Genomic DNA, 25,367 nt, shown 5'->3' on the forward strand with positions numbered 1-25,367 from the left:
ACAAAAAGCACTGTTTTTTTTTTTGTTTTGTTTTGTTTTTTTTCTATGAAAAGAAACCTGAATGAAATACAGTGAAGTTTGTGGTGTTTCGTGAAGAAACCAGAACAGAGACTTTAAGACATGAATACCTCTGCAAGATGTTCTAAGTTTTGATTTTCAAACAGTTGAAACATTATAAGCAGGCTACTTATTTTATTTTGACTGTCATTACAAGTCCATTTGGACACTCCTGTTGCAACCAATTAAAACAGGAAGTGGCGTCATACCTCGTCTTGATGTACGAACTTAACGTACGTCATCTCACACAACTTCATAGATAAAGTGTCTGTGTACTGGTAATAAGCTATTTTCACCTGAAAGAATACAAAAGTAAAACTTTTTTTGTTTTAAAACAACTGGCAACAGGTTTCCAGGTAAAAAACAGAGGTCGAGAGAACTAGAGCTGTTTGATTTTTTTTAGTTTCACAACAAAATTCAGTAGACTGGCTGATCTCTAGCAGGGACAAACAAAACTCTACTATATAAATTTAAGAGAGCTTGTGAAGATTAGTTATTTTATGTTACACTTTCTTTGGTAACTTTGTTCAAATGCTTGGTATCATAAACCAAAAAAGTCAACCTTATGTCTGTGCCTGCAAATAAATGCATTTCAGCATCAAGACATGGTGAAGAGGACTTGCTGAAGTTCTGACTTTGCTTGAAAATGGGAAAGAAGGGGGATTTGTTCACTGTACTCCGACTGTTACCATATCTGACATCAAATCAACCTTTGGGATGTGATAGAAGAGGAAATTTCCATTATGGATGTACATCTGACAAATGTGCACAATTCTATGTCAAAATATTTATAGGAGATTCGTAGTAGCTTGTTGAATGTATGCCAGAAAGATGTTAGGTAGTTCTCAATGTAAGAGTTGTGAATCCCTGCGGTAGCGTGGCGTATCAAAATAAAGGGGCCAGTAAGTGTAATGTTTTATTTGAGAGACCAGTTCTTGTCTTTATTTGATGAAGTTGGACTGGTCTGATGGTGCAATAAATAATGCTGCTCTACAGTTGATGGAGAAAAACTGCAATCCTCTTCACAACATCATGATTGAAGTGAGGTGTCTTCAGTCTGAAGACTCTTCGCTCATTCCTGTCCAATGCAATAACAATGACCCAATTACAGTTAGTCTGTTTATCCTTTACCTGTAAAAATGTATACAACTTGATACATTTTGACTCAGTTCAACAAATTAGTCTTTTCTTCTTAATTTGTGATTAGCAAAAACGTAAAAGCTAGAACATGTTAAACCCACTTCAAGAGGTTTTTCACTTAGGCTAAACAGGGCAACTGCTGTGAACGCAACTCTTAAGTTGTATTTTGGTTTGTTTTTTTGTTTTTTTTACAAAGCACATTTGCCTTCTCTCTTCCTCATTTCGTTACAGGAAGTAAGTTTGCAGTGTGATGCAGGGCGGTCACCGCACTCTACATGTAATTCTGGTAAAGTCTTGCTAACATGAAACAGCTCTGGGTCTAGATTCTGCCACGGCTGCCACCGTGGCTCTGTTTGGACGATGGCTTTTATCACCACATTGGAAACACCTGCAATGGACTGCTAATTCTATGGGTAGGTTGAATACTTCTCATATCTGCTACTTAGTTTATGTACAGACCGTTACTTCTCCATTCCAGATTAAGGGACACTGTGTAAAGTAGCTCTGGATCAAATATACAAGGTCTTGATTTACATATACAGATAGATTTTCGGTCCTTCCTCATGGGCGCTACACAGAACATGTAAAATTAGCAGTTTGAAAGGTTGGGTTTTACGTACAACGACACCTCAATCTGCCTCTATCAGTTGACTAAACCAAACTGGAAGCTGCAATGGAAAATTCTGGCCGATAGCATCTAACCTCAGTTTCCCCATTCTGAACTGAGATGGTTGAGAAATGAGATTGCTCACTGGTCAGCTCGCAGTGAGATGCAGAACTTAAAGTGCATGAGACCAGGGAGACTTTAAGGAGCAGCATATGAAGACTTTATTGCATGTCTGTCTGTTGACTTCAGGCTGGAGTTTGGTGCCCCTGGAGGATGGGGAATATGATGCGAGGTGCCAGCAAAGTCAACAGTGACAACCCTGAGAGTGCTCAGAAGGGTAAGGTCACCCCTGAAAACTTAAAAACTTAGAAGTGCATTTGCAAAGTTACTTGATTTGAAAAAAAGAAATGAAATCTTTATCCGCTGCTGTCAGTTGTATAGTTTTTGCAATTAAAAATTAAAATGAAAGAGTGCAAAATGCTGGTCTGCACATGTTTTGGCAGCTGAAGCTTCTCATCAGTGACCAAAAGTGAGAAAAAAACCCCAAAAAAACAAAACACAAGTAGTGATTTTGAAATTAGTTTTAAAATACTGTAGTACATCTGTACTGGTAAATTTTATGTTTTTATGGTAAAAAAAAAAATCAAAGCATAAGTCACAAAGAGAAAAATATATATTTTTTCTGCTTGCACTGATAAAAACAAAGGCTTCATCCTATGAAATCGCTGCTTGACCAGGATCTGGGTGAGTTCAGCATTGAATTCACAGAATCAGCTGTCCACCTGGAAAAATGTAGAGAAAAAATAAATAAATCTCCTTCTCGTTTTTCTTTGTTGGTGACTTTTCATTTTCATCACATTGGACATTAAAAGGAAACGTAGATTTTAATCTAACTAAAAAGCAACAACATGCATTTCAATTTTAAATTGAGTATTTACAAAGGAAATTGAAATGATCCATCTCTTTTTGTTTTTTTAATCAAAACATCCATAGCCATCTTTAAAAAATATGTAGCATTGTTTTATTAGTTAATTATCCTCTGAAAAGAATAATAATTAATATTCAAATGAAAGCAAGCAAACATCCGGAAATGCATGCTTTTTAGACGTAAGGCCTGCGCAAAGTCAATATTTGTAATGTTCGCAAATATCCGGCTTTGTTGTCAGGTTCTGATGATGACATAGCGGTTGTGATCAACGACTACCCCTCTATGGAAATCAGCGAACCCATTTACAAAATGGGGGAGAAGCTCAGAGTCATTGCACAGTAAGATGTTTGTTTTGTTTTGTTTAGTTTAAATTCTCAACACATTTAAAATGATCGTCCAAAAATAAGAGTCAGTTTATTGTGCAAGAGCCCATTCTGGAGAAGTGTTTCGAAAGGTCAGCGGTTAATTCCTCTTTTCTTCTTCATGGCGGCCAGGGAAGCTTATTGGTGGAGAGTTCGCTCTATTGACACGGGGAAGGAAAACTTTATACCCAACAGCCATGTGGTGAGAGTTTACCATGGGTGAGTGGAACTTCACGTTCTTTCTAAAGCTGACTATCACAGCGCATATCTAAAATAAAAAAAATAAATAAATAAAATTAACATATGCTCTTTGTCTTTCCTATCATGACATGTCCATATAAGTTTACTTCTCTATAATGTCAGTTCTGGAAACATTTTTGGTGTTGCTGATCATGTTTACTGTGTTGTCAGGTGGCTGTTTGACGGGGTGGGAAGGCAGAAAGCCGAAGAGCTGCTTCTTCTACCTGGAAACAGAGTGGGATCGTTTCTGGTGCGAGAAAGCACCAGCGAGAGAGGTAGGAACACACGCAGCTACGCAACCAGCGCTGGCATGCGATACGGGCAGCGTGGCTTACCACCCAGGGTGGCATGACCAGAGACCCTATTGCTTATTTGTTTCCTACATCTGCATGTCAATTCAAGAGGGAAGCAGCTGTGGCAGGAGCTGGGGGTTTTGTTCCAAACGTAGCATTGTACAACAGATCCCACATCACTGTTCTCTACACCAAGATCAACAAAGTGCAGCTATTTTTAGAACAATGCTATTACCGGCCTAACCTAACCCTTGACCTCAAGCATGTTAGGCACAGCAGCAGCCAACTCCAAGTGCGTGCGCGCCCGTGTCTTTTTGTTTTTGCGTAGTTCAGTTGCTGCTTACATTGCCATATTCAGTGCTGGTACAGTCAGTCAAATAGTTATTTCAATATTTTCTTGTGTAAATATATTTCTTCATTCATTGACAAGCTTCAGGAACTTTATTTCTCTCAGAAGTGAAACACTAAAGAAGGAACGAACTAAAAAAAAATGATCCCAAAAAAACGAATAGACTTTCTTCTCTTCAAATAGCAATGAAACTGTTTGTGGTTCCTTAGCTAAACCTTCTGCAAAGACAAATACAAGACTCTGGCTTGCTATTTCTGCATTTACCTGAGCCAACATTCTCAGTGTGACGGAAAGTAAAAATCTGAATGTTAGCGATAGAAGAGACGGCTGTACAGTGAAACAGTGGCGTGAACTTTGCCATTAAAACTAGAACTGACCGTGTGCAGTCTGCGTCTCTTCTGCATGCACCTGTGGGGTTTTTTAAAGAATTAATCCTGTTAACATGTCACAAACATTGTGGAAACCTACACAACCAAAGTGGACGTCTAAAGTCTTGAAACAACTCCAGTCTCAAAATGATCATAGCTATTTACACAAATATTATTCACAAAAGCCAACGATAATTTACGTGAACCATGGAGGTATGAAGTAGGTAATCCACCAATTATCATCCCATGAAAAACGTATTCGCAGAAATGAACCATTAAATGTTTCCATTCCAAGTAACTGCCTGTATAAAAGTAAAGATGATTTTTACACTGCCTTACTTGTCTGTTTTGCTGACCAGAAACACTGTAATTGTTCCGTTTGCAGTATGTTTCACACAGGAAGGTCACTACTGGTACATCGCCCTCCACATCCTTTTAGCACATAAATGGTCACTAGATTATATGCAAAATTCATATTATTTTAGAGATTAGAACTATTTTACAATGATAGAAATGTACTTTGGTTTTGGCCACTGTTGGACTAACCATTGGGTTCAGCCTCCTGGACAAACAAATTTTACTTTTATTAAGACACCCATAGAGTTGTTAACAGTCAGTGGGACATTAATAGCTCATAACTTTTTACAGAAGAATCCCTTTAAAAAGTCCTAAACTATCACTTTAAGACGCTGCTTCATATTTTTCGTCTTTGTTGTGATCAGTTGAACAATCAACTTGTCAAACAACATCAACATAGTACACAATGTAATTTCTTGATGCTCACGTTTCTTTTCCATGTGTGCGGTTATCTAGAAATGCACTGTGTGATTTCCTCAGGTCTGTATTCGCTCTCAGTGAAGCACAGGGAAGTGAAGCACTATCGAATCTTCAGACTGGACAACAGCTGGTACTACATCTCACCAAAGCTCACTTTCCAGTGTCTTGAAGACATGATCAATCATTACTCTGGTAGGTGGACCCACTGAAAACTCATGCGCCGACGTGCGTTTACTTTGAGTTGCTGAAAATAATATTCATACCCTCAAAATAGAAAGATTTCTTATCAATCTTAACATTATAAGTACGTTTCCGGCACTCAGAGAACACTTTTGGAACAAACAGGAAATGAAGTAAGCCATGCATGACTGATAATCTCTTTCCATGCACAAACTGTCAAATAAACTGGTGGCAGCTGAAAGAGTGCGATTGCTAAGGCCAGGATTGAACCCCAGTCTTTCACAGTTTGGTTTGAGTGGCATTTGCTTGAGCAATAGTGTGTGAAGACAGAACGCAAATAATGCAACCTAAAATTGGTTTTATTTGGTTCATATCATTTCCCCTCTGTCTTCCTCCACAGACTCTGCAGATGGGCTGTGCTGCATGCTCACCACCCCTTGTCTGTCGGGAAAAGCTGAGGCACCAGAAACAAATCCTGGACCGCCGCCTGTCGTCATGCGACACAACTTTGACTGGAGGAAAGTAGACAGGTACAGAAGAGACGTCAAAATCACATTGATCTAGTTTATTTACGTGAGGATGAAAAGGTTGCTGGTCAAAAATGTTTTAAGCGGGAATAAGCTTAAAAAAGACAGGGGCACAAAACAAAATAGAGAACTAAAATTCTGCAACACATGGTCAATATATCACAAGCTTGTGACAAAAAGATGCCAGCAATATGAAAGACTTACAGATGCAAATTAAACAACGTTATGCAAAATTGACCTCAGACTAGTAAGAAAATACCTCAGATTGGTTAAAAAGAAAAAACCCCGCATTTTGTTGTGAGAACAAAATGCAAATGTGCTTCGGAAATGAGAGAAAATGCAAAAAAACGCAACCTTATAAAAATATACATTTATGCAAAAAGGTTAGTGACTAACACAACGGAAACTGTGATTATACATCTAGTTCAAGACAAACAAAGGCAGTAGATTTTTCAAAAAATAAAAATAAATTTACTGTAGACATTTTTTTAAATAACATACTGTTTTAAATGAATTTTGTTGGGGTGACTTTGTTAATGGGTTTTACAGGAAACAGTTGGTCAGCACAGACAGCCACAGCAACAACATGGTGAGCTACGGCGTGAGGAACAGCATCGCTGCTTATTTGTCCTTTTCTGGCCAAGAAGACCCTCAGCAGCAGCGAGGCGATCGCAGGAAGAAGAAATCCAGATCTGTGTACGTGATTCCAGAGAGCAGTAATGCAAACACTGAGTATGAGGACGACTTCTAGAGAGCTTGGTTCGAATGAATTTCAAAAAGACTCTCGGATATCTACTACAGCTCCCAAACGTCGGATGAGGAACCTCTGGTCAGAGAACCGGTGTTATGCATAACACCGGAAAGTGAGTTGAAGTAACAGCACTTTGAAATCTTTTAACAGTAAGTTACACATGTACTCATGCTTCAAAGACAAGCGAAATATGTTTTTACGTGAATGAGTCAGGAGAGTGGATGCCACACATGGCTTCAACAATAACGACAAGCATTATTCAAATACAAAGTAGTCCGAAGAAATGAAAAGTATCTAGAATACTGTCACTGGTTCAAACTATTTTCCTTTGTCAGTTGGAGATGAATACTTATATGTGTACGAATAAATGTTTGCTACCTTTGTTCAATTTTTACCTCATGAAGTTGACTAGATTAATGTTTTTGTTCACACAAGCTCATCTAATTCTGTTGCTAACCCACAATGAAGTTTTTTGTGTTCCACGTGTTTCAATGCTTTATGAAGGATTGTCTTCAATCTAAAAATGCTTAGGTCTAGGTTTTCTTAAACTTTGAAATCTGTGGCTTCTCTGGTGTGAGTCAGATTGCAGCAGATTATTTTTTTAGTGCAGAAAACGTGACATGCTATAAGTGTTGCAACTCAAGCACCTTGCGTATCATGTCTTTAGAGTACCATGATATGTGTACAAAAAAAAAAATGTCATGAATTGCATTTGCTGAAAAACTAGAAAGCAACTATAACACCGATTGCTGCAAAAATGATCTCGTACGTGGAGTATTACAGTTACAATAATGTTAAAACATAAAACAAACATCTGCTACATTTGTTAGCAATGCTATACATATTTTGTTATAGTTAAAGTTGTTACGTTTTCTGTCCTAGAACAGTATGACAGATTTTGTTTTTATGTCATATTGTTTTGAAACCACAACTATTTAAAAAAAAATATATATATATATATATATATATACAATATGATACCTGTAGTGAATGTACACATGTGCAACTGAAGTAGTCTTGGTGTCATGCTATGCTATGCATGACATCTGTCTGTGCTGGTGAAAATTCACTCATCCTGGCATACTAAATGCTTGAAGTGGCTTCAAGAGGAAGATTTTTTTTACCTGCTTTCTGATTATCTAGCAAGTAGGTAGCCGAGGTGTTAATAGTGGAAAAAGGAAGATAGAAAAACTAGTTTTATCATGGAAAAAGGTCCTTTAGTGAGTTTGCTCAACAGCGTGCTGTAAAATGTATACTGTTAAAAAGGCTACACATTTCACTTATTTAATGGGTGGGCAAAATATCCATATTTCAAACACAGGACAGAATTTAGTGTGCCCAACATTTGTAATGTTTGTAGTGGACCCACATGACAAAAATCATCTGCAGCCACATTGACATGCATGGCAAGATCAGAACCAGCAGCTTAGGAATATTTTTGTTGTGTGTTTTTATTTTTTATTTATTTTTTTTTTGGTAAATGGTATAAAATCTGAACCATTATGACATTGAAAACAATTAAAAATGTTTTACTGAATCCATACAACTTAATTAGATTTTGGGACAACTCCTGAAATGTCTCCCCAAATGTCATCTTGTTTTTTTGTTTGTTTTGTTTTGTTTTCCGCTTGTTATTACTTGCTTGCTCCACCCGATTGAAGAAATTCTGTTTAGGATTTCACCTGCTTTTTATTTTCTCCTGGTTTTGACTAAAACAGTTTATGTAAAATTCCTTTTATGTGCATTTTTAAAGTCAACTGAAGGTGTTAAAATTGTCTTAAAGTCAAAAGAAAGTGTGAAACTGCTGTTCTGCTTTAACTACAAAAATAAACCACGTTGCCTTAGCACACATTTTCCCACTAATTTCTGAAAAGTTAGTCTTATAATATTGTTCTATGTATGTATAGCTTAGTTATCTTTTATCTTTTCGACTTGAACAGCTACCTTTGTATAGTCATTTATATATTTACTCTCAATACGGTTAACATGAAAGTGTGCCGTGCTTCTGTTTAATATCTATTTTAAATATATTTATGTTTGTCTTAACTGTGCTTGAAATGGCACAAGTTGCCAAATGTGGAAATTACATGGTTTAGCTTGTGAGGTCAAATAAAAAAAATTAAATAAAAAACCCCACCATGTGTTACGCGTGTGCTGCAAAACTGTGAAGATGAAATTACTGTGCGGTTTTTACTTTTCAAAAACTTTCCACTGAAATATTGTCTGTCTTACTTTTAAACCCAGTTTTATCAGAAGATGACCAGATGGACTCTGCCTGTCAGTGAACAATCTTCCTCTATTACAGTGGAAATAGTTGTAATGGAAAACGAACACATTTAACAACATGACCAAACTTGGTGCTAAAACAAGTTCCTCTAACGCATATTGCACTTACAGGCCATTAAATATGAATAATCACAGGTGAAAAGAGGTTTCTATGTATGAGGCAAATTTTGATGTGAAAATATATTGTTCTCACCACTTTCAATGTTTTTTTTGGGGGGGGGGGTTTCTGCCTATTTATGGCTCCTTGGTGTTTAAAGGCATCATGATCAGGCCTTGCAGTGCGTGGTGAAGTAGAACTGAGTCACATGTTAGTTGCAGAGGAAAAGGTCAAGTTAATTACATGGTAGGCATGTTGAAACACAGGCCATCTTTGGGGCCGTGTTTCAAAATCATCTGTTGTAAAATGAACAAAACAAAAAAAATGAAAAAAGAAACCAGAATTTTGCAACATGAAAATAACCCTGAATGATGCAACCCTGTCTGGTATCCTACGGCTTTGTCTCACCGAGTTTTAAAAGGTAGGTGTTTTTGCTGTCAAGATTTGACCGGAGCCCAGATATTATTTTAAAAGTCATAATTTAGAATACAACTTAGCAATTACAAACCCTTTATGCATAACTACAACAGGCATCCATCCATAAGGGCATTTAATATGCCAACAGAAACTACATTCTCTTTTCAATTGTGCTCCAGCTTAGTGCTCATGATACACACATACATTCCCATGACCAATGTTAGGAATGATGTAAAGAGCATTGAAGTAAACATACCCCAGTGCAGCAACTACTTAAAGTGACCAAAGTGGGATGCAGTCAGAAAACGTACAGTGCGATACAGAATAACAAACTTGGGCATAAAAGAATTGACACAAGGCAAAGTGCCCGTCTAGAATCTGAGTTCAAAAGGCAAATATATACTCTGCAATTTTGCATGAAGAACAAGTAAACGAGGAGAAATGTTGTCTAATAGAAGTGCATGTTGCAACTCAAAAACTAAAGTAGAAGTAAGTCCTGCTCTAGTTCCGAAGTTGTCATCCCTGATAGACACGGCTTTGCACCAACACTCTTCAAACAGCTTTCACTAGAAAGCTTTATTTTTTACAAAGCATTAAATTCACAGCAGTGAATGGGAAGCAGGTGGAAATTTCACTTTTGCTTATGTAATCAGTTTTTGTTTACTTAGAAGAGATTAATTGCACTGCAACAGTTTAAACGTTGAAACGTTTTTCTGAGGACATTGGGCCCGATAAAAACCATCATATTTTTCTCACTGCAAGATATCCTTGGCTCTACAATGTTATACATGTGTTATACATTCCTGCAAGTATTTTACAGTTAAAACCCCACAGAAACAGAAACAATGCAGTTTCTCACAGAAGAATCTATAACCTCACAAGCAAGGACAGAAGGCACCTTGCTGGTCTTCCTCCTGACTGCTCGGGCTACACTCATGTTTGGATTTTTCCTTTTCTCGAAGCCAAGATTCCATTTGCCTGATAGTCTCGTGGAAAGAAGTGTTTTAAGCAAGAACGCTTTTTCTGGTGGAAGATGAGAGACCCAATCTCTTCACCTACTTGTGTTCATGAATTTTCTCGTTTTCCTTTGCTGGATATTTGGGTAAAGTACGAGTGCTCATTCACTGCTACACATATACGAAAGATCTTTTTAACAAGAAAGTAGTCTTCTCTTTGAAACCGTCATGCTCTTTTCTACATCATCATAAATGCTTAGAAAAGTGTTTCCATTTTAGGGAGGCATGGGTTCAGAATAATGTGTTTCCTGAACCCACACCTCGGTTTGGGCCGGCTTAAGTGTTTCCTCGCTCTGGCTTTTGTTGTGCTTTAAAACCAACTTGCGAAAGCCAGAATTAAATCAGTTTAGGTTCGATTATTACAAGAAATATAGGTTTCTAGCCCAACAACAGAGTTGCGTTATCACTTTGATGTGATGTTGAAGCCAATGCAGTACAAGTAAGTCCATATAGGAAATGTATAGTGTTTGGACTTCACAGAATAAAGTCAGTGTGAAGCTGTGATCATTTAGCTTTACATTGCTCTGACAAGTTACAATGGTTTACTGAGTTTGAATGCATTAATCCTTTTCAGGAACGTTTTAATTTCAACACAGAAGTATCTGTAAATCGAGGGTTAAAAATTCACGTTCATGTGGCATTATTGCAACCTTCTGTAACCAGCCTTTGTGTTTCCAGCTACTTTCTGTTGCTTTAGTCACGTGCTTGTGCTCTTTGCTCTAATGAAAATGGAAAGGAGGATTCTTTAGGCAAAACTTTTGGAAAATACATCCCATAATAATTAAAATTCCTTTGGCTCCTCTTAACTTCCAGCCTCAAGCCTCCTGATCAAAGCTCCGTTCCCGGGTCTTTGTAAAGACAGGAGCATGCAAGCTTACATTTTACTCACAGTGGGGTAACTTAAGAAAGCTGCTGTTCACCCACACACGTTCTCCTCAAAGTTGGCAGCCCTGCCAATCTTATTAATGTCTTCATTAACTTTACGAGCCGACAAGCGTGTGATCAGTCAAGTCGAGCTCAGCACTTTCCCTCCTGTAAAAAACAAAAGGATGTGAGAGTTGTGTAAGCTTGTTATAAGCACTCGTTAAACGTCTGCGAGTGACTGATTGGAGTAAAGTCGAAACGCGTGTGCTGAATGGAAGAGCCGCCGATGCAGACTCAAACATCTGGAGGCTCTAAAGCAACCTGTGGAGACTGCTGTCCAGTCAGCATTACTTGCCGCTCGCATCCTAGTGTTTCACTGCAGATAAGAGATTCCCGCACAGAAACTGGGGTGACTGTGACGTTCAGGTTTCGCTTTGTTTATCACGTCATTTTCACAGTTCAGTGTTAGTATTATTCTAGCTCCCTTAACTCCCACTTTTTGAAATTATTGGCAAAGAGGTGTTGTCACGTTTCTATCCTGAAAAGCAGGAAGTCACTCACTATTAGCAGAGAGTTTCTGAAATCTTTGACTGCTTTAAAAAAAAAAAAAAAAGAAGTATAATGTGCCAGTTTCATTTATTTTATGGGAATTGTTTGCTGGTCCCAAATAATGCATTAGGAGGGATTTCGTAAAAGAGACATTCATTTCTTAACTTTCTCCAGTCAAAATAAATGTGCTTAAATATGTTGAATGCAAAGTTTTATTATTTTTTGAAAAATATTACAGGGAATTTATGCTACTTCATCAAAGGTGAACTTATTTGAAGGAATTTATTTGGAGCATTCGCACGAAATGTTCCAATAAATAAAAGGTTGTTGTGGGGAAAAGTAATTTCTGCCTGCAGCAATCAGAATGAGGATGAAGCAACAAGGATCACAGCTCATCACATTCACATTAGTGTAGATTTGAGAAAATTGTCTCTTTAGCGTTCACTGTAAAACTGCTGCAGATAGGACAGATTAGCCAGTGTCTCTTTGCCAATAAATCTGTGCACTACATGAAAACAAAAGCTTTGGTGGGAGAAAAAGGGGAATTATTGAATTTCAAAGGTAACTAAATAAACAAGATATCCTCACAATGCTTGTCCTCTTGTGTAGAAAAGGCTCAGGGGTTCAAGCTGACTTTTAGACGAACAAAGAGGATTAAATTTAAGGAAAAAAATATTGTTTTACAGGGAATTTAAACCCCAAATATAATATTCAAACTGTACTTTTTTTTTTTCCTGTTTAGTCTAAAACCAACAAATGAGGCCTGTGAACATTTATTCCTTCAGGGAAGGAATTAAGGAACAAAACGATGAGATACTTCAAGGAAATTAAGAGATGGAAGGAGATTAGTATCTCTGAAACGTGTTTCTATTATTCGAGTTCCTGAAGTCTTACCACATTATCCCCAGGTCCAGCTGTCCAAACCTCTGACTTCACCAAGAGCTTACTGGTGAGATGTGGAACATGCGCATAAATATTTTTATGGCCTGATCAAAAATACCTTCCTTTCAATTTGACAGCAGAGATATGTGGTCAGTTAACAACACAAAAGGGGAATTTCTGTTATAAGCATGGTACAAAAAGGCGGTAGCGTATTCATTTCCTGTCAGAATACTGTTAGATTGTGTAAATCTATTTCAAGTTCAGTTTGGTGTGCATGAACATTTATTTAGTTTTTTTCAGAGGACAAAGGGTGGACGGACGGTAAACACGGGAGCTTCAGAGTAAAAATGCTTTGAATAAATTAGCTCTTGTTAAATGGCGATACCGTAAATGACTCCAACCCCGTGAACCATCTGCAGAACCTTTTTAATGTTGGTCGTAGAGAAAAGAGAAAAAAAAAAATAAACAAAAAAAAAAACCATGAGAACATGGCCTTCACTGTTGAACTACAGGATACCGAGCCAATACAACCAAGGCTGTGCGCGGAGCCAAGAAGAAAAAAATAACAAACAAAAAGCAAACATTCATGAGAAGTAAAAGCTGCAAAGCAGCCAAGTCTTTTCCAAGGAACATGGCGAGCTGACGTAATCGGCTGGAAATTTATGTTTGCTGCTAGGCCTGAGCTAGAATGTTCACAGCAATAAAAGGAAATGCAGATATTTGGAATAGGCCTACCCTTTCAAAAATGACATTTTACTTTGCTTGTATATAAGCTTTATTTACATCCCCAGCATAAAAAAAATATATATATATATACATTTATTTCTCACAGTTGAAGAAATAACTTTAACTTCCCAACATTTTTTAGCGTTCGATGAAACTGAAAGCAACGCACAGGACCAAACCAATCAGCGACGCCGAGCGTAGCTGCGTCCTAAACTGCCAGCAGGTGGTTGAAACGTCCCTGCTGAGACCACTTCCTCTCATTTCTCACACGTCAGATAGTGTAGAAACTGCATCAATGGCGGGTGAAAAAAAAAAAAAAAAAAAGCAATCTTTCTTTAAGCTAACATTTCCAGGCACTTACAGAGTTTAACATAGTTAACATTGGCCCAATAGAGAGCCATAAAAACGTTGTGAGAAACGTTTCCACACTGTGGTTCAAAGAAGCCATATCTTTTGTTCATTGAAATAAGTCTTGAGCAGCATTTCTATAGGCTTTTTCTAGGTCCTTAAATGGTTAGAAATTTTTGCAGAGGTTTGGAAAGGGGTCTGACAGCAGATACACTCTTGCAAAAGCACAGGTTTTTCACTGCCTGTCCTTTCCTGCCTTTGGAGAAAGGTTAAAAAAAAACAAAAACAGAAACTCTCCGACTTGATGGATTGCACCTGCAAGCTGCTTAGTATCTGTCAGCATTAAAGGAGACCTTATCGGAGTGATAAAACTGCTGCAAACATGACATTTAAACTGTTTAGAAGAACCAGTACTAGTTTCAGTTCAGAGGAATTGATTTTTTTTTTTGTGCGATTAAATATGTCACTTAGATATATTGTTGTAATAAACATGCTAATAAGTTAATGTCCACAGTGGACCTAGAGAGCAATATTTCCATGTGATGACACTGAAGAAAAGTTACAGCAGGTAATATTGGAAAAAAACAACAACAAAAAAAAAACACCCTCGTTGATAACCTGTAAATATCAGATTAGAAAATTGAAAATTAAATGAAATTCAACTTGTTGACAAAATTCCACAGTCAGCTTTTTGATTAGTTTAGTTTTATTGTTTCATTTGTAATGATAAAAGGTGTAAACGGAAGTTTGATCGTTTGTGTTTTTTCCCTATTGTTCTTCACATCTGTGTGTCAGTGTGTTTCATTTTTATTGACATTCTGCTGTGGAAATGTATAATTTAATTGTAATAATTGTGCAGTTACGGTATATGAAAGGGAAAGGCTGCTGTGTCCACTAACCTTATCGATAATGTCACAAGAATGAAATGTTTTATTTTTTATCAGCCCCTACAGATGAAACCCACATGTCTGTCAAACCGATTATAATCATCATCTGTTCTTCTTTCCAATGAGTTCAGAGCTGGGAGTAATGTTACAGCTGAGTGAACCAAGTAGAGATAATGAAGCTTTAGTTCCAAGATTTAACTGGAGGACGTGTAAGAATAATTTGACACTGACAACTCCTACAAAAGTCTAAGGGGGGAAAAAAACGTAAAAGTTGTGAGACAGAAGTATTTTAGAAAGACTGCTTGTGACTTAAGGCCCACAGACCTCAAAGACCTGAAACACAGTTCTAAAAAGAGTGTGACATTCATCAAGTCGTGGGAAAAGCACTACAGATGGTTGAAACAGTTTTTTTCTTTTTGCATGAGCGCTAGCATTTACTCTAGTTCAGAGGTATTTAATCTGCTTCTCCACTTGGTTATAATACAAAATTAAAGCTGCGGAGCAGCGTCGTGCGGCCCTCGCAGCAAGCGCCGCTCCGGCTCACTGGCCACCGCGGAGTTCCAGCCGCCGCGGAAGCTCTCGCACCGGCGCCCGCTTGCCCAGCAGGAGCTGTCGCGAACCTTCCCCGCCCGATCACCCGCCAGACGACACACATGAAAGCGTTCGGCAGCGCTCCCCGACAACTCACAAAAAATCTGGCGCAGATCGGTCCATTTACGGCGGAGATATAGCTGATGGATTAACCTAGGGGGCGCAGTGGAGTCAAATTACATTTCAAAACTTTTGAGCTCTTTAAAGGTTACCACAGGTCTTACATTTCAAGTTTGGTTCCAATCGGCTCATCCATGTGATTGTCCAAAAAATAAAAACGTGAGTAATTTGTGTGGTCCACTGCTGTGTGGAAAACTCTAAGAATTACTTTAAAGCCCCCCACCCCACCCACCGCCTCCAGGTTCTGCGTTACGGCCCTGCGTTTAATATCAAAGCTCAGCGATCCTCCTGCAGTTCCACAGCTCAGATTGCTGCACAGATTTGTGACACTTATCTCAATATTAATTATTATAGTGGCGTTAAGTTGCCATTATAATTCTTGGCAACTACGGACACGTTCATTCGTGGCTGTTTTCACGTTTTTTGGACCAGTTTATTTTATTGTCTAATAAATAAAATTCACTTCCTGTCAACACTTTGGAGGTAATATCGTTTAATAGGTTTGCCAGGCAAACTTTTAACTGTAAGGATATTTTGAAAGTACTAAACTCCACAGCTTTGAGTGTGCAGCCCATGTACGGTTCAAACAAAATAATGTGGCTTCCATTAAATGAGCAAGAAATTGTTTAGCATATCAGACTCACCAGAATCCACATCTCTGCAGCAAACACGTTGATAAGTTGGAATGCAACAACAGGACATCTCACCGCTAATACCCATGACATCTGTCTCCTATTCGTTAGGTCCGACAGCTTAGCTACGTAGCTTAGCTACGTTGACTGTCAACCGTCATATTCACCCCTTCGGGTGACATGACAGCTTGATTGATCGTGAATGTTATCCGTGGAGGCTATTTTTATCCCAACGAGCCAGCCATTGCTACGTATATGTGGGCGGCGGAGGGGGAGGAGGGGTGGGGGCGTGCGAAAACCGAACTGAGAAATAAGATTTAAGCTTTAGCATGCGCTACGTACAAGATGTTTTGAAACAATGTTTCCACAATTTTCTTAATTATAAAGAGGGTTCAATAATAAAGATATCAGAAATTCTTCTTTTCTTTTTTTACTTCAGGGGAAATTAATAAGGTACAGCTGCAGGCGAAATTCTGCAGGCTTCTGCGCAGTTCTCTAGTGCTAATAAGTGATATAAAAGCAAATACCAGACATGGAAATGTATACTTACATAATAAAAACGCACACAGGTTTCATAAACACGGGATTAATCATGGATGTTATCCGTGGAGGCTATTTTTATCCCAACGAGCCAGCCGAAAACAACGTAAATGTGGAACTACAAAATGCACAGATGCATCTTTGGGAATTTTACTGGTAAAAATGTATACATAGTCATGTGTGGAGTAATAGTGACCCCACTGGCGAATATGGCCATTACAGAACTTGTTTCTAATACTGAGGAATTATCCCCTGAGTCATGCGTGGAGTAACAGTGACACCAAGTGGCTGATATGGCTAATTACATATGTTTTTTTCTAAACATTGAAATGAAATCCATAATTACAGAAAATCCGTTGAATTTAGAATATTGATCCAAGAGACTTTTTTGTTCGTCCTGAAAAGTTACACATATGTACCAAGTTTCATAATTCTAGGTTAAAGCATGGCTTAGGGCTGATCATTTAAAGTTTTCTAGGTGGCGCCATAAATACATTAGGCCACGCCCACCAAATTTTATTATGGATTTCTTTCAGGGGGTGGATAAAGATACATCCTAGTGAGTTTGGAACAGCTCGGCCCAAAACTGTGGAAATCAGAGCCAAACGAATGACAGCGGCGTTAGAGGTCACTTCGGCACGCCGGCACGCCCACCTGTTCCATCCAAGCCGGTCGGGGCTGGAATGTACAATACAGCAACATGTTTTCTGTCTATGGAAAAAGTTTCAAGTTGATTAGTTCAAAGGTGTAAGATAGCGACCGTTCCCAGTAAAACATGACACTTCCTGTTCTCAGGGGGCGTGGCCTTAGTGATGTCATCATTTAACAACAGGGTATTTTAGGTCAGCCCATGATGATCAATCACTGAAAGTTTGGTTCCTCTGAGAGTTTTAATGTAGGAGTTATAACTGTTTTGTTTTTCACGGCGAATAGTCAAAGTTTGACACATAGCCACGCCCACATACTTTGAAGTACGAGAATTCCTTTGATAACTTTTCACCTTTGATGCCTCAAGTGTGTGCTGAGCGATTTTGAAGTCTGTATCTGAAAAACTGTAGGAGGAGTTCGATCAAATACGAAGGCTGTAAACATCAAAAATGAGGTCAATTTTGGAACTTCATTCCAAAATGGCCGACTTCCTGTTGGGTTGAGACCATGGCTCCAAGAGACTTTTTTGTACGTCCTGACAAGATACAAATGTGTAAGAAGTTTCATAATTCTAGGTTAAACCATAGCTTGGGGCTGATCATTTAAAATTTTCTAGGGGGCGCTATAGAGAAATTAGGCCACGCCCACCAAATCTTATTATGGATTCCTGTCTTGGGGTGGATAAAGATCCATCCTAGTGAGTTTGGAGAAGTTTGGCCCAAAACTGTGGAATTCAGAGCCAAACGTATGACAGCGGCGTTAGAGGTCACTTCGCCACGCCGCCACGCCCACCTGCTCCATCAAAGCCGGTCGGGGCTGGAATCTTCAATACAGCAACATGTTTCCTGTCTGTTAACACAGTTTCATGTTGATTAGGTCAAAGGTGTAATATAGGGACCGTTCCCAGTAAAATATGACACTTCCTGTTCTCAGGGGGCGTGGCCTTAGTGATGTCATCATTTGACCCCAGGGTATTTTAGGTCAACCCATGATGCTCAATCACTGAAAGTTTGGTTCCTCTGAGACTTTTAGTGTAGGAGTTATAACTGTTTAGAGTTTCGTGGCGAGTCGGTGAACTTTGACCCCTGCTAACCCCCCTTCAGCATACTCAAAAAGTCACCGTTTTGATAACTTTTAATCGGCCATGCCTTATGATAAGACTGACCGAGTTTGAAGCCGATCAATCGAAATCCCTAGGAGGAGTTTGATCAAATACGAAGGCTGTAAACGGCAAAAATCGGGTCAAAATGTGACCTTCGATCCAAAATGGCCGACTTCCTGTGATACTTGCACTATGACTATAATTGTAAATTCTGAGCGTCTTGGGGAGCTCTACAACTGTACCAAATTTCAAGTCTCTACGATAAAGTAAAGTGATTGGTTTGGGTCTTTTGAAAATTTCTAGGTGGCGCCGTTGAGCGGTTTTTTTGGCGATTTTTGCGACGACCTTAAAATACGTAAATTTTAAACAGTCTCTATGCGTCCGCCAAGTTTGGTGAGTTTTTGAATATGATAAAGCCTCCAAAAAGGCCCCTCTTTGGGGGGGCAGAAAAATAAAAAAAATTAAAGCTGCGGAGCAGCGTCGTGCGGCCCTCGCAGCAAGCGCCGCTCCGGCTCACTGGCCACCGCGGAGTTCCAGCCGCCGCGAAAGCTCTCGCACCGGCGCCCGCTCGCCGCAGCAGGAGCTGTCACGAACCTTCCCCGCCCGATCGCCCGCCAGACGACACACATGAAAGCGTTCGGCAGCGCTCCCCGACAACTCACAAAAAATCTGGCGCAGATCGGTCCATTTACGGCGGAGATATAGCTGATGGATTAACCTAGGGGGCGCAGTGGAGTCAAATTACATTTCAAAACTTTTGAGCTCTTTAAAGGTTACCACAGGTCTTACATTTCAAGTTTGGTTCCAATCGGCTCATCCATGTGTGATTTAAAGACAATCGTATGAATATGGCGAGGGTCTGATATTCGCCATTTGGCCACGCCAACACTGTTCAACCAGCATTGACAGATGTCATCACCTTATCATTTTAAGTGAGTTTGCACTGGATTAAATCCATATGCTCGGGTCTGATATTGTATTTTATCAGACCCGAGCGGCGTTAGAGGTCACTTCGGCATGCCGCCACGCCCACCTGCTCCATCAAAGCCGGTCGGGGCTGGAATCCAAAATACACCAGAAAGTCTTCTGTGTCTGGAAAAACTTTCAAGTTGATTAGGTCAAAGGTGTAAGATAGCGACCGTTCCCAGTAAAACATGACACTTCCTGTTCTCAGGGGGCGTGGCCTGAGTGATGTCATCATTTGACCACAGGGTCTTTTGGGTCAACCCATGATGATCAATCACTGAAAGTTTGGTTCCTCTGAGAGTTTTAGTGTAGGAGTTATAAGAGTTTTATGTTTCATGGCGAATAGTCAAAGTTTGACACATAGCCACGCCCACATACTTTGAAGTACGACAATTCCTTTGATAACTTTTCACCTTTCATGCCTCAAGTGTGTGCTGAGCGATTTTGAAGTCTGTATCAGAAAAACTGTAGGAGGAGTTCGATCAAATACGAAGGCTGTAAACATCAAAAATGGGGTCAATTTTGGAAATTCATTCCAAAATGGCCGACTTCCTGTTGGGTTGAGACCATGGCTCCAAGAGACTTTTTTGTACATCAGGACAATATACAGATGTGTAAGAAGTTTCGTAATTATAGGTTATAGCATGGCTTCGGGCTGATCATTTAAAATTTTCTAGGGGGCGCCATAGAGAAATTCGGCCACGCCCACCAAATTTTATCATGGATTCCTGTCTTGGGGTGGATAAAGATCCATCCTAGTGAGTTTGGAGAAGTTTGGCCCAAAATTCTGGAATTCAGAGCCAAACGTATGACAGCGGCGTTAGAGGTCACTCACACGCCGCCACGCCCACCTGCTCCATCAAAGCCGGTCGGGCTGGAATCTTCAATACAGCAACATGTTTCCTGTCTGTTAACACAGTTTCATGTTGATTAGGTCAAAGGTGTAATATAGGACCGTTCCCAGTAAAATATGACACTTCCTGTTCTCAGGGGCGTGGCCTTTAGTGATGTCATCATTTGACCCCAGGGTATTTTAGGTCAACCCATGATGCTCAATCACTGAAAGTTTGGTTCCTCTGAGAGTTTTAGTGTAGGAGTTATAACTGTTTAGAGTTTCGTGGCGAGTTGGTGAACTTTGACCCCTGCTAGCCCCCCTTCAGCATACTCAAAAAGTCACCGTTTTGATAACTTTTAATCGGCCATGCCTTATGATCAGACTGACCGAGTTTGAAGCCGATCAATCGAAATCCCTAGGAGGAGTTCGATCAAATACGAAGGCTGTAAACGGCAAAAATCGGGTCAAAATGTGACCTTCGATCCAAAATGGCCGACTTCCTGTGATACTTGCACTATGACAATAATTGTAAATTCTGAGCGTCTTGGGGAGCTCTACAACTGTACCAAATTTCAAGTCTCTACGACAAAGTAAGTGAATAGAAAAGGGTCTTTTGAAAATTTCTAGGTGGCGCTGTTGAGCCATTTTTTTGGCGATTTTTGCAACGACCTTAAAATACGAAATTTTTAAATAGGCTTTACGCGTCCGCCAAGTTTGGTGAGTTTTTGAATATGATAAAGCCTCCAAAAAGGCCTCCAAAGAGGGTGGAAGAAAAAGAATAATAAACAATACAGATACAATAGGCCTTCGCAGCGCTTTGCTGCTCGGGCCTAATTAAAGCTGCGGAGCAGCGTCGTGCGGCCCTCGCAGCAAGCGCCGCTCCGGCTCACTGGCCACCGCGGAGTTCCAGCCGCCGCGAAAGCTCTCGCACCGGCGCCCGCTCGCCGCAGCAGGAGCTGTCACGTCGATCGGGCGCCAGCTGTCGTCTGGCGCCCGATCGCCCGCCAGACGACACACATGAAAGCGTTCGGCAGCGCTCCCCGACAACTCACAAAAAATCTGGCGCAGATCGGTCCATTTACGGCGGAGATATAGCTGATGGATTAACCTAGGGGGCGCAGTGGAGTCAAATTACATTTCAAAACTTTTGAGCTCTTTAAAGGTTACCACAGGTCTTACATTTCAAGTTTGGTTCCAATCGGCTCATCCATGTGTGATTTAAAGACAATCGTATGAATATGGCGAGGGTCTGATATTCGCCATTTGGCCACGCCAACACTGTTCAACCAGCATTGACAGATGTCATCACCTTATCATTTTAAGTGAGTTTGCACTGGATTAAATCCATATGCTCGGGTCTGATATTGTATTTTATCAGACCCAGCGTAGAGGTCACTCATGCCGCCACGCCCACCTGCTCCATCAAAGCCGGTCAGGGCTGGAATCCAAAATACACCAGAAAGTCTTCTGTGTCTGGAAAAACTTTCAAGTTGATTAGGTCAAAGGTGTAAGATAGCGACCGTTCCCAGTAAAACATGACACTTCCTGTTCTCAGGGGGCGTGGCCTGAGTGATGTCATCATTTGACCACAGGGTCTTTTGGGTCAACCCATGATGATCAATCACTGAAAGTTTGGTTCCTCTGAGAGTTTTACTGTAGGAGTTATAAGAGTTTTATGTTTCATGGCGAATAGTCAAAGTTTGACACATAGCCACGCCCACATACTTTGAAGTACGACAATTCCTTTGATAACTTTTCACCTTTCATGCCTCAAGTGTGTGCTGAGCGATTTTGAAGTCTGTATCAGAAAAACTGTAGGAGGAGTTCGATCAAATACAAAGGCTGTAAACATCAAAATGGGGTCAATTTTGGAACTTTATTCCAAAATGGCCGACTTCCTGTTGGGTTGAGACCATGGATCCAAGAGACTTTTTGTACATCAGGACAATATACAGATGTGTAAGAAGTTTTGTAATTATAGGTTAAAGCATGGCTTGGGGTCATTTAAAATTTTCTAGGGGCGCTATAGAGAAATTAGGCCACGCCCACCAAATTTTATTATGGATTCCTGTCTTGGGGTGGATAAAGATCCATCCTAGTGAGTTTGGAGAAGTTTGGCCCAAAACTGTGGAATTCAGAGCCAAACGTATGACAGCGGCGTTAGAGGTCACTTCGCCACGCCGCCACGCCCACCTGCTCCATCAAAGCGGGTCGGGGCTGGAATCCCTTATAGAGCCACATGTTTCCTGTCTGTTAACACAGTTTCATGTTGATTAGTTCAAAGGTGTAATATAGGGACCGTTCCCAGTAAAACATGACACTTCCTGTTCTCAGGGGGCGTGGCCTTAGTGATGTCATCATTTGACCCCAGGGTATTTTAGGTCAACCCATGATGCTCAATCACTGAAAGTTTGGTTCCTCTGAGAGTTTTAGTGTAGGAGTTATAACTGTTTAGAGTTTCGTGGCGAGTTGGTGAACTTTGACCCCGCTAGCCCCCTTCAGCATACTCAAAAGTCACCGTTTTGATAACTTTTAATCGGCCATGCCTTATGATCAGACTGACCGAGTTTGAAGCGATCAATCAAATCCCTAGGAGGAGTTCGATCAAATACGAAGGGTGTAAACGGCAAAAATCGGGTCAAAATGTGACCTTCGATCCAAAATGGCCGACTTCCTGTGATACTTGGACTATGACAATAATTGTAAATTCTGAGCGTCTTGGGGAGCTCTACAAGTGTACCAAATTTCAAGTCTCTACGACAAAGTAAGTGAATAGAAAAGGGTCTTTTGAAAATTTCTAGGTGGCGCTGTTGAGCCATTTTTTTGGCGATTTTTGCAACGACCTTAAAATACGAAATTTTTAAATAGGCTTTACGCGTCCGCCAAGTTTGGTGAGTTTTTGAATATGATAAAGCCTCCAAAAAGGCCTCCAAAGAGGGTGGAAGAAAAAGAATAATAAACAATACAGATACAATAGGCCTTCGCAGCGCTTTGCTGCTCGGGCCTAATAATAATAAACAGTACAAAAACAATAGGCCTTCGCAGCGCTTTGCTGCTCGGGCCTAATAATAAACAGTACAAAAACAATAGGCCTTCGCAGCGCTTTGCTGCTCGGGCCTAATAATAAGAAACAGTACAGATACAATAGGCCTTCGCAGCGCTTTGCTGCTCGGGCCTAATAATAAACAGTACAAAAACAATAGGCCTTCGCAGCGCTTTGCTGCTCGGGCCTAATTATGACATATTAATATCTTAATTTTTAGTTCGTCTTATATTAGGTTTTTGTGTCTTTCGTAAGACACAAAAATACCAGCTACACCAGAACCACAGAGACCAATTCACAGAAAGCAGCTGGAAGGCGTCCACGTGAAGAGACGGGCTGCTGGAGCCAAGCAGACGGACGGCAGACTGGAGAGGATTTGCAGTAACTGACGTGGAGCTATGTGTGCATCCTGAGCACACATTCATTCACTGAAGCCCGTGCAGCTGGAGGCACTCTGCACATCTGTGTCAGTAGATCCTAGAGGCAAGTCTCAAAATGTGGAAAAGAGGGGAATATTTTTGCTCAAACAAATAAAAAGTAAGGAGTTGAATGTGAGGAGAAAGAAAATACTGTCACTAGCTTATACGAATGTCATCGAGCATTACAGAACACCTCATGACGTCTCACAGTTATTAGGTACTTTGACAGCAAGTGTTGGGGGAGCTATAAAGTTGCAGTGCACATTCAATAAGGCTCTCAAAACTGTATTGATTGTGGTTGTGTTTATTGTTTGTGACCGTCTTCCACATCATCGGTTCAGATCAGACTCTGTTTATGTCCGCTTCATGGAGGAGGAATGGAAAAACTAATCAGGATCAACCAGGACAGAAAACGCCTCATAGATTTAGAAGTGGTGAGTGGGTACACGGAAAACTCATTGTGTGGAACAAGCATCTGCCAAATAGCTTCTGGGCTTGATTTCTCTCAATTATGCTACAGAGATGAAGTCATTACCGTGTAATTTACCTCATGCTACTGGTAGCAGTGTCCACAGAGGGAAGGTAATGGAACATATAATACCAGATATGCTTGGCAGTTCATTTGCCTGAATCCCTCAGGAGCTGTATTCGTAAGATCCAAAGGAAAAGAAAACATTCCATAGTTTCTGCACACATCCAAGATTTCTGGAAAGGCATTAGAGCTAGGTTGAAAAAAATGCTCCAGATTGTCAAAAAATGAACAGATGTCCTAAGCTGTCCTGATGAGATGATATAATGTATAACTCTTTCTTTACTGGCTTACATAAACCAAAATGCACCTGATTCGTCACCGTACAATGTCTCGCGAGCATTAAGCTTTCCGGGGATCTTATGTAAACAGTAGGAGCTGTGTATTCTGTTGTCGGAAATATTCTGCCATCTAGTGGCGAGTCTATGTGGACACATTATGAGGGATGTTTGTCAAATCAAATTAAATGTAACTTAAAGCAGCATTTTTAATGAATGAGTAATTTCCTTTTAAAAAATTTATACTGAGTTACTTAATCTAGCTGTTAAAGATTTTTTTTTCAAATATATATAAATTCAATAAATTATTTCAAAATTGTGGTGACGTGGATAACAAACTATGCAATATATGTATATATTAAGTAATAATAATAATAATAATAATAATAATAATAATAATAATAATAATAATAATAATAATAATACCTTTATTATTATTATTATTATTATAATAATAATAATAATAAAGAAGCCATTATATATAATAATAATATTATATAATAATAATAATAATAATAATTATTATTATTATTATTAATAATAATAATAATAATAACAATAATAATAATATTATTATTATTATTATTATTATTATTATTATTATTATTATTATTATTATTATTATTATTATTATTATTATTATTAAAGAGTAAGGTTTTTTATGTAGACTTCTAGCAAAAATTCAGGGGACAACATTTATCTATGATGTGATCCATCCATAAATTATTTTTAAAATAGTACAAAAAGAGGAATACTTATTTTTCCTGCTTACTTACTGAAAATTACGGCGTCTTGTAGAATGTGTCTTGCAATAGCGATGAATACTTGGAGTATAAGAAATGACCAAGTAAATATGAATGTCCTTAAAAGTACACTGAACTCATAAGATCGGTGAGCGGAACCATTCGCGTTTTTATACAAAGTCTCTTACTGAATAATGTTTCGCTCGTCTCATCGTATCAACCGCTGGCGGAACCCATACTATTATTTCCTTTTCCAAGACTGCGGAAACA

At 39.4% G+C, this 25,367-nt stretch overlaps 1 protein-coding gene across 1 annotated transcript; it reads left to right on the top strand.

Annotated features, from left to right (window-relative positions):
• The first annotated feature begins 1,428 nt into the window (after positions 1-1,428).
• Positions 1,429-8,430, top strand: sla1a (Src like adaptor 1a). The gene is made up of 8 exons (XM_044138460.1): positions 1,429-1,610; positions 2,054-2,141; positions 2,971-3,070; positions 3,227-3,313; positions 3,506-3,609; positions 5,182-5,313; positions 5,702-5,831; positions 6,378-8,430. Exons 2-8 carry the CDS (start codon positions 2,078-2,080, stop codon positions 6,577-6,579), a joined length of 819 nt encoding a protein of 272 aa, XP_043994395.1. The 5' UTR covers positions 1,429-1,610; positions 2,054-2,077; the 3' UTR covers positions 6,580-8,430.
• The last annotated feature ends 16,937 nt before the right edge of the window (positions 8,431-25,367 follow it).

The sequence above is a fragment of the Gambusia affinis genome, linkage group LG14, assembly GCF_019740435.1.
Source record: "Gambusia affinis linkage group LG14, SWU_Gaff_1.0, whole genome shotgun sequence".
NCBI classification, from domain to species: Eukaryota; Metazoa; Chordata; class Actinopteri; order Cyprinodontiformes; family Poeciliidae; genus Gambusia; species Gambusia affinis.